General features: G+C 46.4%; 1 protein-coding gene across 1 annotated transcript in view; it reads right to left on the bottom strand.

Annotated features, from left to right (window-relative positions):
- Nucleotides 1-10,901, bottom strand: part of T265_03796 (hypothetical protein) — a gene marked incomplete at both ends in the record, with an annotated part of 20,305 nt that extends 9,404 nt beyond the window's left edge. Inside the window, 4 exons of the mRNA XM_009168367.1 lie at nucleotides 3,627-3,807; nucleotides 3,856-3,985; nucleotides 4,028-4,100; nucleotides 10,693-10,901. Of these exons, the coding sequence (XP_009166631.1) occupies nucleotides 3,627-3,807; nucleotides 3,856-3,985; nucleotides 4,028-4,100; nucleotides 10,693-10,901 (593 nt within the window). The remainder of the gene's footprint in view (nucleotides 1-3,626; nucleotides 3,808-3,855; nucleotides 3,986-4,027; nucleotides 4,101-10,692) is intronic.
- Nucleotides 10,902-13,251: the final 2,350 nt, after the last annotated feature.

Here is a 13,251-nt window from a genome sequence, read left to right as displayed (position 1 = left end):
GATGAGACAATATGACGTATGCGCTTTCACAGTTGCGGGTCTGCAAGTTGGAAGCCACAACGGTTTCACTCCCACCAGATATTGTCTCATCGTTGAAGAAATCCCCAATTCTGGGCGCCGTAGAATTTCTTAGACAAAAATACTCGTGCCCTGATCTAGCAGTTTATTGAAAGTGAACAACGGAGAATATTACAGGCGATGCCAAATTAGTAGGAAATAGCACATCAAAGCGGGGACGAAGAAGTGACTGAGGATTACCTTATTGGGCGAGATGGTCCAAGTGGTAAGAACGCGAATTTACTGACCGGAAGGTCCGTGGTTCGAATCCAACCTCTGCCACTCGACTTCCCCTGTCTAGGCTTGGGCAACCTGGCAGTATCCCAGCCCTCGCGCTTCCTTCGGATGGCATGGCAGCTAGGCACCGGAAGAGTGCTACGGCTGAACGCTTTCTATTGTTGTCACAGATGGATTTTCGAGAACATTTTAACAAGCTTGTTCACTGGCACAACTGACAGAAAAATGTGTTAAAACTTGTCTACATAGAAATGAGTGGCGCATTTGAACTAAGCGGCATTCCGTCAATAGCGCCTAAGGAGTTTACTCCTAAGAGCGATAAAGCTTTGTGTCAAACCAACTACAAAAACTAGACAGAGGTTTTGTGTATAGACGTACGCCAGAGCTCCCCGAAGGGCGCTTGTATGACAGCTTTGTCGTTGAAGTTGTACGGTTGGGAGTGGGTGCATCGGAAAACCAGTGAAATCGTCCCGATGAAGTACTCTTAGCAGACCGGTTAGCATAGGAACTGTGCTGGAGTCGGTGAATACACTGCTTTCGCGTGGCAAATATTTCTACTAAAGTAAAGAGCAGAAATGGGTTTCGGACAACATGGACTGGCTGATTGGATTAGTCGTTCGTTCAAGGGAGATGGTAAATAACAACGTGCAGAACATCAAACAGCGCCGGTGGACTGGGTGCATGGGGGTACATCTATACTCCCCGTCCACCTTTACTCTTTTCTTTACAATAAGGCTTTCAAATAAGTCATGGTTGTACGGCAGTGAAGCATCGGTGTTGAACACTGATGTCATGCTGTCGATGATGATGATGATACTCTTTGCCTATCAAAGATCTTTGAATCAAGGCAGTTTACACCCTTAAATTCACATGATCTTGTGATATGATGTGTGAAGTCCTCTTACCCTATCCCGTTTTTGCTTCTATCTTTCACGACCACACCGCAATTACGATTTAACTTAAACCAATTTATGCATAAGTTTTCGTTTTCATTTGAGAACTAGTCGAAACATTTACTACTTGCATGTCAACTATTGTATACACTGCACGAAACGTGAAATGAGATGACTCATATGAATTAACGTCTAGACCTGTTTGAAAAAATCATCTCTACCTGCTTTCACTTGGGTCTCGGTCAGGGGAGACCAGCGCTCAGATGGGACCAATTTTGGTCCTTTGCTTGGAGCGCTCCCTTTAGAGGAGACTCTGTCTGAAGGATAACGGATAGGCGTTCTCGAAACAGATGCTGGTGACAATGGAAGCTTTTATCATTACTGCCATGACAGCCAAACGTCCGACGCCAATGTGCTGTTTCACCAACGATGAGAGTATCATACGTATGGACACTGTTATGTTAAGTGTTCTTTGATGTTCTGGTTGCTACTGCACGGTGTGCATGTTACGCACACTGCAGTTCGACGTGTTGTTGCCCGCTCCTACTACGCCTGCATTGCGCCCCCGTGTTTGATTAATTTGTTCTATTGATATTTGTGTTGTGCTGCATGTGCTGAGAATTATACTGGATATTTAGTCAGGACTACCACACCAAACCCCGGTTCCTGAGCTTGGCCCGGTAACCGCTCTGTTCACGGCACAACAGTTCGGATTTACGAAAAAATCCTCAGAACTCCTACTTGCATAGCACGAACCAAATATCAGTTTCCTCCAGTCTCTAATCTATACTATAGCAACACACACGGGTATTTTTATTGGTTTCAATCTAACGTCGACATAAGGAGGTAGGTGGAATATTTCCCCTCCTTCCTGCAAAAGGATCAAATTAACGTGATTAACGTCTCAACAATTTCGTCTGAAGCGCGGCTGCACAAGAAGAGTTATCAATCACCACTGAATTACACCGCGAAGATATTTTCACTGACGCACCTTGTGAAGAATACATCCATGTATCCTACATTCTGGACATTTTTGGCAATGCATTCAGTAACGAAGAATAAAGTTGCTCCGCATCGACTACAATAGACAGCCGATTTGTACCTAAAGCAGATCACTACTCAGGTCACATGTTTGAGTTCAGTTGGGAGACAGTAGTGCAGGTAACATTGTGAAACGGATGAAAGTAGAAGAGGCACGCAAAAGATCTCATGAAAGTAAAATCCGGTTGGTAAAAGTACAGTTTCAAAGTACAGGGAGAATATGCAAGAATAAAGTGAACTCACTGGTAGAAATATTTAGGGGGAGAAAGGCTATGGTATATCCTAAATGTGTCTCAAACGGGTGTTGCTCCAACTGGAAAACACAATACTCACACATGCATGGTTTCCAGATTCCTAGTCTAAGTCAGCGCTATGGGTAATAAATGTAGTATGGCGTTGCTTAGTTAGCATATGATCACTTACGATGTAAGGGAACGGAAATAGAGCTTGGTGGCTCCCATCCAGAAACCTCGCATACTCTACGCAAAAATGGTAAGAGAGACGTCTAGATCACGTATTACTCATATGGGGACATTTTCTACAGGGGACTTTGAGGGTGGGGTGGAATTTGAGATGGGGGGACTCGCACTGAAATTTACCTAGTTTTCCTCGACTGTTTTGACGAGCTTTACTAAATGGAAGTATCCACTTTAACTGACAAGTCACATTATTTACGTGTAGGAGTGCACGCATTAGCGAATGCCCGTGTCATCTAGCTGCATCACTTGAGTAGTGCATCATAACGGCCCTCGATTGAAACTGGCTGGATCAATGTGATGTGGCAGGATAAGTCTGTTAGGTTCCCGTAAGTAATCTGAACACGCTAAGACGCGACAGTCGCACGAGTTGGTAGGATCCGACAGTTCTAGCTGAAGTGCAGTGTACTACACTGCAAGAATTGCAGAGCAGTTCACACGGGTACAGACCCTCACTTCGCCGCATCATATATTCATATGAACCTAGGATTTCAGGTTCTAATCATGACTGGAAACAGCTGCTGGAAAAAACTGTGCGCACGACTTGTTACCATACGATTTCATGAAACACGTTAAACGAATGTTCCGACAGACAAGAACAAACGTGATGCGAATCGGAAGCTGATAGTATGAGTGTCATGACAGGCGTAAATGTCAGAGGTAAGTCGCACAGTTTCACGGTTTCGTTCTCAGGCATATTTAAATGCGAGCGCCCAGAAGGACGATTTGGCTTGTGCCCACTAGGTGATTTGATATAATAGTTGTCTGACTACTGTTCTAAAAAAACATAAGGAACCGCTCGTCTCACAGCAGATCTCAGGGTTTCGGAGCGCACGCAATATGACAAGATACGCGAGGCGATCATTCCGGTCAATTAGTCGGCGTCAATCACAAGATGCGATAAAACAGTGAAGGGACCTACCGACAATAAACTTTCATAGCTTGTCTCTGTTCAATGAACACGTCGCTCCCCTTTGGTTCAGGAGGTGAGGGACAGTCAGTTGCAGACATATAGAATCCCATTTTGAATATTCGATTACGTGCAGATTCTGGATCCGGCTTGCTTTCAATCAATACAGGCTTCGTCATGGCAATTTTCTGATCTGAAATATCCAAAGTTTAGTTTAAGGAATACCTTAAACAACGAACACTTTTAGCGTTGTTTCCTCTGATGTAATTGAACAGCTTGAAAAACCCTGATGATGACATATCATCCATCCGGTGGGATGTAGCCTGGGTGCACACCCAATTTTGCACAGGGTAAGAACGTAATTCCACATTCTAGATTGTGGGAGAGCACTGTGATTAAATAAAAGCTTTTACCTCGTCTTTCCATTCTTGAAGAACTTCATACGGAGCGACTTCCGTGTGGCCCATTTCGGATGGTTGAAACAACCTAACAGAACACCCGAGAAATGGAAATCATGAGAGTTAGTTCTATTAGGATTAAGACGAGGAAGTGAACGAAAATGGGTGATAAGAACCAGGAGCAGCGTGTTTTTGGCTATAGGTACGCTCAAGTTTTGCGAATTGAGAAGTGTCCTTACTCAGAAGAACTATCACGACTGTCAGTTAGCACTGTAAGAAAGGATATTTGAGGTGATCAGTGTAAGTTTATTTTGAAGCACCATCTCTCACCCCATTGTTCAAAAATGGAAGTAAAGTCCTCAGTCGGCGCTTGTCCCTACTTGCCTGCAAATAGGAAAAGGAGGCAGTCTCAGACAATTGCAGAGGATCGGTGATAATATCCATTCTAATAAAAGGGCTCGTAGTGAATGCGGTAGTTACAGCCGGATCAGTTTATCCCCAATCACAACGAGACCCTTGGCATCACTTGTTCTTCATCGCCTTATCGTGGTTCGTGACGCATTCACTCGAAAGCAGTAAACGGGATTCCGGTCCGGTGGGACTAAATGTTTACATTCTGTCAGGTGCTAGAACTACGTTACTGAATTTTCAAAGGGCATTCGGGTCGGTCGGCCGATATTCTTCCCTTAATAGAGTTCCCCAACAAGGGATGCCCCGGAAACTCGTGAATATCATAAGGCCTCTGTATTCTCAGACTTACAAACGTGTCAGAGTACACGGAGGGCTCTCCAAGAGCTTCTCTACAAGAAAAGATGTCCGTCAGCGATGGTTCAAGTGGTTAGAGGGCGAATTTACTGACGGAAGGTCCGTGGTTCGAACCCGACCTCTGCCTCTCGACTTCCCCTGTCTAGGCTTGGGTAACCTGGCAGTATCCCAGCACTCGTGCTTTCTTCAGGTAGCATGGCAGCTGGGCACCGGAAGGGTGTTACAACTGAACGATTTTTCTTTCACTCTCTCCATTCCTACCGAATTTTGTCATTGATGAGAAAAGGAGATAAACGCTGGAAGGTCTTCAAAACCCGAGAGCTGTTGAGGAAAACCTTGCCAATCTGGAATATACAGTTGACACCGTCCTCGTCATCCAAGAGGTATAGATGGCGATATCTCAGCCTTCGAGCTTTTTTCGGGTGACATGGCGGCTAGGCACCGAAAGAATGTTACACCTAAAAATTCATATAATCTAAATATTGGTCCAAAGTCTGGGTCTGCAGTATGTCTGGAAAAGATGATGGAGCAACATGTGCTGCTGACTGTTGTGCTCACGCAAATACCATTAGATATTAGAAGTGAAGAATGGCTAAAGTAGTCAGTAGTGAGAGGGTAGGTGTGATGCTTCAGTACAAAACAGTAGCACTGGTGTGTTACAATCAGAGGAGAATAAATTTCCGTGGTTTTACTCGTTTTTGTGTAGTCTAGTGGCTTACCCACCATCAGACCGAGTCTGCTCTGTATAAGTGTCTTACTGTGCATCAACCGTCACCTCATCTGATTCATAAAAAAAATCGTTCAGCTGTAGCGCCCTTTCGGTGCTTAGCTGCCATGCCACCCGAAGGAAGCACGAGGGCTGGGATACTGCCGGGTTGCCCAAACCTAAACAGGGGAAGTCGAGTGGCAGAGGCCGGATTCGAACCACGGACCTTCCGGTCAGTAAATTCGTGCTCTAACCACTTGGGCCGTCTCGCCCCCAGAGAAAACAAGAGCCGTACTATCCTCCCCTAAACTGCAGTCCCATCGGCCATCGTCTCCTCAACTGCTCATAACAAGAGAGCAACGATACCTATTGTAGCTATTCCCGCGGGAGCAATCACCTCGATGAATTCGGTCGCTCGTTTGGCTTTTGCTTCTTCTTCGGGTGTGATGTGAACCCGATCAGTTTATCCCCAATCACAACGAGACCCTTGGCATCACTTGTTCTTCATCGCCTTATCGTGGTTCGTGACGCATTCACTCGAAAGCAGTAAACGGGATTCCGGTCCGGTGGGACTAAATGTTTACATTCTGTCAGGTGCTAGAACTACGTTACTGAATTTTCAAAGGGCATTCGGGTCGGTCGGCCGATATTCTTCCCTTAATAGAGTTCCCCAACAAGGGATGCCCCGGAAACTCGTGAATATCATAAGGCCTCTGTATTCTCAGACTTACAAACGTGTCAGAGTACACGGAGGGCTCTCCAAGAGCTTCTCTACAAGAAAAGATGTCCGTCAGCGATGGTTCAAGTGGTTAGAGGGCGAATTTACTGACGGAAGGTCCGTGGTTCGAACCCGACCTCTGCCTCTCGACTTCCCCTGTCTAGGCTTGGGTAACCTGGCAGTATCCCAGCACTCGTGCTTTCTTCAGGTAGCATGGCAGCTGGGCACCGGAAGGGTGTTACAACTGAACGATTTTTCTTTCACTCTCTCCATTCCTACCGAATTTTGTCATTGATGAGAAAAGGAGATAAACGCTGGAAGGTCTTCAAAACCCGAGAGCTGTTGAGGAAAACCTTGCCAATCTGGAATATACAGTTGACACCGTCCTCGTCATCCAAGAGGTATAGATGGCGATATCTCAGCCTTCGAGCTTTTTTCGGGTGACATGGCGGCTAGGCACCGAAAGAATGTTACACCTAAAAATTCATATAATCTAAATATTGGTCCAAAGTCTGGGTCTGCAGTATGTCTGGAAAAGATGATGGAGCAACATGTGCTGCTGACTGTTGTGCTCACGCAAATACCATTAGATATTAGAAGTGAAGAATGGCTAAAGTAGTCAGTAGTGAGAGGGTAGGTGTGATGCTTCAGTACAAAACAGTAGCACTGGTGTGTTACAATCAGAGGAGAATAAATTTCCGTGGTTTTACTCGTTTTTGTGTAGTCTAGTGGCTTACCCACCATCAGACCGAGTCTGCTCTGTATAAGTGTCTTACTGTGCATCAACCGTCACCTCATCTGATTCATAAAAAAAATCGTTCAGCTGTAGCGCCCTTTCGGTGCTTAGCTGCCATGCCACCCGAAGGAAGCACGAGGGCTGGGATACTGCCGGGTTGCCCAAACCTAAACAGGGGAAGTCGAGTGGCAGAGGCCGGATTCGAACCACGGACCTTCCGGTCAGTAAATTCGTGCTCTAACCACTTGGGCCGTCTCGCCCCCAGAGAAAACAAGAGCCGTACTATCCTCCCCTAAACTGCAGTCCCATCGGCCATCGTCTCCTCAACTGCTCATAACAAGAGAGCAACGATACCTATTGTAGCTATTCCCGCGGGAGCAATCACCTCGATGAATTCGGTCGCTCGTTTGGCTTTTGCTTCTTCTTCGGGTGTGATGTGAACCCCGATAGGTCTATGTACGGAGTCGTCTCCTATTAGAACGGTCAGGTCCTAACGAACAATCCTACTCTTTGTAATATTTCACTGTGACTTCATTTTCTCTGTTGTAGCCAACTGAGCCGCAGCGCTTTTTTCTTCAATTGGTTCATCTGGTTCAATTGGTTCATCTTCAAAATAGTAAATCTTCATCCAGTGCCCCTTTGTCTTCTTCCTTGAAGTTTTCCCACTCAAGTAACTAGGCTATCAAAGTGACAATGAATTCCATCAAGCCGTTAAATCACCCAGTTAGCTCTCACAAACAAAACGTCTCCCACAGCTATTTTTGCATTAGATGAACTCCTTAACCGGTCAAGGTGTCGAACAACATTGGCAGCTAGTTGGCACTCGAATGCTCCGCGACCTATCGTCGTTGGAGCCATGTTTTCTTATATCCCCACAAGCATGGCAAGTGTATAATAGTTTATTTGTGAGTGACTTGCGTGAATGGTGGCATATCTTCTGTGGCACCATGAAACAATCGCAAGAAAAGGGAAGCACCTGGTCTGGACAACGTAGAACGAGATCGACTCACTGCGGCATAAGGGCCAGGTTATTGATTCATTGGCTCTGGGAAGGGTTCCCCGAGAAAAGGACCGCTGCCTCGTGGTTCAGACTCTTGAGTCAAAGGAATGAGTTGGAGTACCTCAACCAAACACCCTTCTTCTGATTAAGTAGACAGGTAGCATCAGTTGTAGCTCTCCGCCCGCTGGCCTACTCCACACTCAGCGAACGATGCAGTGCGATCAACCCATCTGCCAGTACCAAGCCATTGTTCAGTTGTAGCTCTCCGCCCGCTGGCCTACTCCACACTCAGCGAACGATGCAGTGCGATCAACCCATCTGCCAGTACCATAGCCATTGTTCCGGGTCTAAATCATCATCCAGCGAAGTAAATCAGAATAATTATTTATAACCTCAAGAGACGCGACCCACATTTCAGCCTATACCGTGTCAAATTGGACAACATGTATATCTTGCTGAAACCTTGCTTTTGAAAAATCTTTCACCTGTGGCTTCCCTTTAATGCCTAGCTGCCATGTCAAAAAAAGGAGGCGCGAGAGCTAGCATACTGTCAGGTTGCACAAACCTAGACAGGAACACCCGAGATGCTGAGGTCGGGTTCGAACTTCGGACATCCGGTCCGTAAGCCGGTACATTAAACACTGACCTTTCTCGAGCTTTCCCTATCTTTCAACGTATGCTGTGTCTCCAAAACACATACATAAGACCCCGTTTCAGTGATACACCTCAAGGCGCTTAAGGTGGGCACAGATGTTCCGCATTTCACCCTTCGGATATCCGGTGATCCTGAAGCAATGGCCCGCTGTATTTAAGGTGTGGGAGTTGCACTCAACCCGAAAGCTGAAAGTGTCTATTTGAACTGGATTCAAGTAAACCGTTATCACTGAGCTGTGCAGTTGTCTGGCTCAATTAAGATCAATGCAGATCGATGCAGTAAACGGTATTTATTTGTCGTACCAGCATACGCTCAGACAGACTGCAGTTCTGAAACTGAGGACGTGTTTTATTAAGATCTGTCACGACCGTTTAGATCAGCAAAAAGGACGGATACAGTAATTCTGGAGGGTGATATGAATACCCCAGTTGGACAACTAAGTCCGAAAACACAACTGGGTGGCAAACCTGAAGTCGACGCTCAGCGCACGGATAATGAGGCCAATTGCTTCCGTTGTGTGCTGGTCATTTCCCGCTTCTGACCAGTACGAACTTTCAGCACAGGCACTCACACTGGGTTAGTAGCAGGCCACTAACCGCAACACAGTCATGGACTCAAATAGGCCATGTGGCTATCAGTTACCGATGGAGAGCCTCAAGTATAGATTGCCGTCCCTCATGGGATACACCACTTGACTCCGATCACGGCACTGTGCGGACCTGATTATCACTTTGATTTCCGTCAGCACTGCGCGCGCCGAAGCATGGTAACTACATTCATCAACTTCGATAGGTGTCCGTCATCACAATCATCCTCTCCATCAGAGATAGCAACATCGGTGTTGAAACTTATGCTTGACTGCCGTACAACCAAAATTTTACCTAATTATATATAAAGACTTAGAGCGAAAAGAAGAGGAAAAGAGTAGGTGAGTGAGGGGATCTAGTGCTAACCTGTGACAAGCATTTTTAGGTGCTTACACCTCAGAGCGCTCAAACAATTTAGATAGGAACTGACAGCACGAACGCCACCATTTCTCGCAGTTTCCAGCCAAGCATAGGGGGGGTCATGGGGACCCTATCCTCAAAGGCGTATTTCACTAACATCTGAATACTTCGCAGTCCCTTTCACGCCCTTCTGGCAAGCCATAAGTTGCAAACCTTGCAGACTGTGCCATTCTGAGGGGGGGGGGGCACGGAGAACAACACTTGTCTCGGTATACACTGTTTCGGCATGCGCAGCACATGACCAAGCCACCGCAGTTGATGATGCTGGATGTTCTCCGCAATTAAGTACCTGCTGCACAACCAACTACCCGTTTTCCAATCACCTCGTTATTGATTCGTGGACGCCGTCTAAAACCAGCAGCGCTTCTGAGACATTGGTGCTCAAAAGCCTGAAGGCGCGTCAAATCATCTGTTCGCAGAGGCCACGTGTTGTACCATAAAACAACGCAGCCCTTACTGAAGCCTAGTACACTCGACCCATAAGACCCAGTGACATGCTTTTTTCACGCCACAAGTGAAAGATTAGCAGACGTGATTTGAGCCCTTGAGATTCTTGCATTGACTTCGTCAGACACATTTCTGTCAGGGCTAATGCAACTACCAGTGTATAGAAAGTCCTCCACAACCTCCGGTGACTCTCTTTGAGTTGCACGGAGAATTTTTCAGAGACCGTACGTTTTGAAGCATGACTTTGCACTTTGAAGGTGCAAGTCGCATGCCGAAAGATAGTATGATGGTGGTCAACCTATTTAACAGGGCTTGTGTTCTTTGTATTCTTCAAAGATGAGAACAGTGTCGTCTGCGTACTCCAGCTCGACAAGGCTCTCACCAGAAACAACTCGAACACCGAGATTTTGAAGACCTCCAAGCATTCATCTCATTATTTCATCAATGAAGATGAACAAGAAAGAAGAGAGGAAAGCACGAGGGCTGGGACACTGTCAGATTGCCCAAGCCTAGACAGGGGAAGTCGAAGGGGCCAAGGGACAACAAGATTGAATCGTCTGTACATATGGCGTTGCCCTAACAACTGACGGAGTATGAAGATGTGGACACAACAGTAGTCAAACATCTCTATGGTTACCATACTCACTGTGAGTACCCTTTTGAAAACGGGCACCAGTTGTCTGGGACGGTCTCTCTCCCAGGTGGCTCAGGAGCGATATGGCTCAACTGTTTAGAGCGCGAATCTGCTGGGACACTGTCAGATTGCTCGAAACCGACCTCTGCCTCTCGACTTCCACTGTCTAGGCTTGGGCAACCTGGTAGCATCCTAGCACTCGCGCTTCCTTCTGGTGGCATGGCAGTTAGGCACCGAAAGGGTGCTACAGCTGGAAGAAAATTTTCCGTATTCACCTTTCTGTTGAAGGCCAGGGTTCCGAATTGGAAGTAGCAGATGGCTTACTGAATTGCTGTTCGAAGTACTGTGTCCAGTTGTCCAAACGTTCTTCTTTGTTGAAGCGATTTGGGTCCCTGGTAATTTCGCTGACGAGAGGCTTCCGATGACCATCCAAACGAATCAAATGGAAAAGCTTGCGGAGGTTTCCAGCGTTTTTTCGCCTCTCATATATCTTCGGCCTTTCTGGTCTATCAAGCGTCCCGGTCTGCACAGGCACTCAAATTTACCTGACAAGGAATGGTGCATCAAGCTAAGTTGTGGTTACAACCAAGGAAACCTGTCACCAGGCCTCCTACAAAGACACGGTCCTATCAGAGATCCAATGCATGGATGTGGTTGGTTGAGTTGTACCGCAAACGGAAGTTTCGGCACTAACTAGTGCTTTGGATATGTCTTCCCAGTGGCCGTTTATATCCGAAATCGGGCCATCGGCAAGCGTTCGACGGGCTGGCATTGGTATCTTAAAACCTATGGTTTTGTTCGATTTCTGGGTCCACTAGCTTCTCAGTGGCGTGTGCGTTTTGCGTAGAACTAAAAAGCAAAATGAAAAGCAGCACACAAACGCAGGGTCGGAGTCTATGACGGAGTTCCAGAAGGAGCAGCAGGTTATGATCGATCCTCGTCAGCGATAACTGATATCAATGTGGTGCATTTTGATTCGGGGCTGTTTTGCTGATGACACAACGCTGTCAAGCGATTTCCGTTGTTCCAGACATTAGTAAAGCAAAGGAGTATTATATGATCGGCACATCTGAAGCGGGCGACCTACGTTCGCAAGGATGCACGGATTGGTACACAGGATCGAGGGCTTCACCCAATTTCCCCGCGTCGGTTTTTTCCTTACCCTTCGGCGGCTGTCGTTCAGCTCAAAGGCACCAGCGAAAGGCAGCAGGCTTGTCAGCGCGAGGACTCGAATACAAAATGTGTAATAGTGCTTTGAGCCGGGTTCCAGATTGAGCGTTAACAGCCGTCGACTGAAGGTTATTCCACGCATCAACTACCTGAAATGCGAAAAAATTTCGCGAAATGAAATGGAAATTTTTTACCATGCCCCCGCCGTGCATTTGCTGGGTCATCGGTGAAAAACCTGTTGCGCAAACCTTATTTAAACAGTGCATAAGTAAAAATTAGGTCTGCTCAAATGCGACAATACTTCAGGGGAAAGAGGTCAAGCACCACAAGACGCGTTTTATACTCCACGGATTCAAGGCCAGCGACCATCAACATCCATTTGGAGGGCACTGGCACTAGAACTCCAGGAGTTCAAGTCGCCTGAAAAAAGTACATATGGACTAGCAAGAACGTCTGAAAGGTCGTTGACGTATAGCAGAAACAGCAGTGGTCCCATAACTGACCACCGAGGAACTTCAATGGAGACCGGCGCCGGAGAAGAATGGGTCGAGCTTAATTTCATTCGGGATGGGACACCTTAATCCAGTATACACTTATCCCTAGAATCCCATGAGACTCGAGTTTGTGGATCCGCACTATAAATATCACATTTTCGATTGTATAATTATGCATACTCGCTGAATGGCGCTTAAGGTATCACTGATTTCTGTCAACAAAACTCCCATCACATGCATGTAGAGACCGTGTAAGTCACCGGGGATTATATTTTAGAAAGGGTTACACCTTACGCAGAGACGGAGAGCGACTGGAACAAACATTTAAAAACTGCTGCAGTGCATATAAACCAAATTAAGGTTCTATTTATTATTAAAATCCTACGGAACCTTTCATGAACTCCCCATAGGTCACAAAAATGAAGAAACGAAAAGTTGTGGTAATAGTCATTTCCCTATCAAATGCTATTGAGAAGTCGGAAAATATGGCATTGGATATGACTCCCTCGTATATGAGCATGTGTATCACACAAAAACGGTCTGGAGAAATCCATGTTAAAGTGGAGATATCAAGTTGTTGGTAGTAGGGTAATCTTGGATGGCTCGCTTCAAAATGCGTTCCATCACGCTGCACGAAACGCCAGTGAGGCCCTGCATCTCACGTCCAAACCAAGAGGATAGCCCAATCGGATCACAACAGCGCCTGGTCTGCCTACCTGAGCGCCCACGACACTACCAACCACAAAGACGTCTGTTAGGCCGAATTACAAGCCGAATTCGATTCATGCACAAGCCACACTGAAGCGAATGATTGGCTAGTCCTAGTCACGTGATCCATACAAAAACATACACCTACTACATTCACGGATTCACGGATTGATACACAGGATCGAGGCTTTTGCCCAAG

The sequence above is a fragment of the Opisthorchis viverrini genome (assembly GCF_000715545.1).
Source record: "Opisthorchis viverrini unplaced genomic scaffold opera_v5_56, whole genome shotgun sequence".
In the NCBI taxonomy this organism is placed as follows: Eukaryota; Metazoa; Platyhelminthes; class Trematoda; order Opisthorchiida; family Opisthorchiidae; genus Opisthorchis; species Opisthorchis viverrini.
The sequence above is the reverse complement of the archived record's forward strand: the minus strand, read 5'-3'. Positions and strand labels throughout refer to the sequence as shown.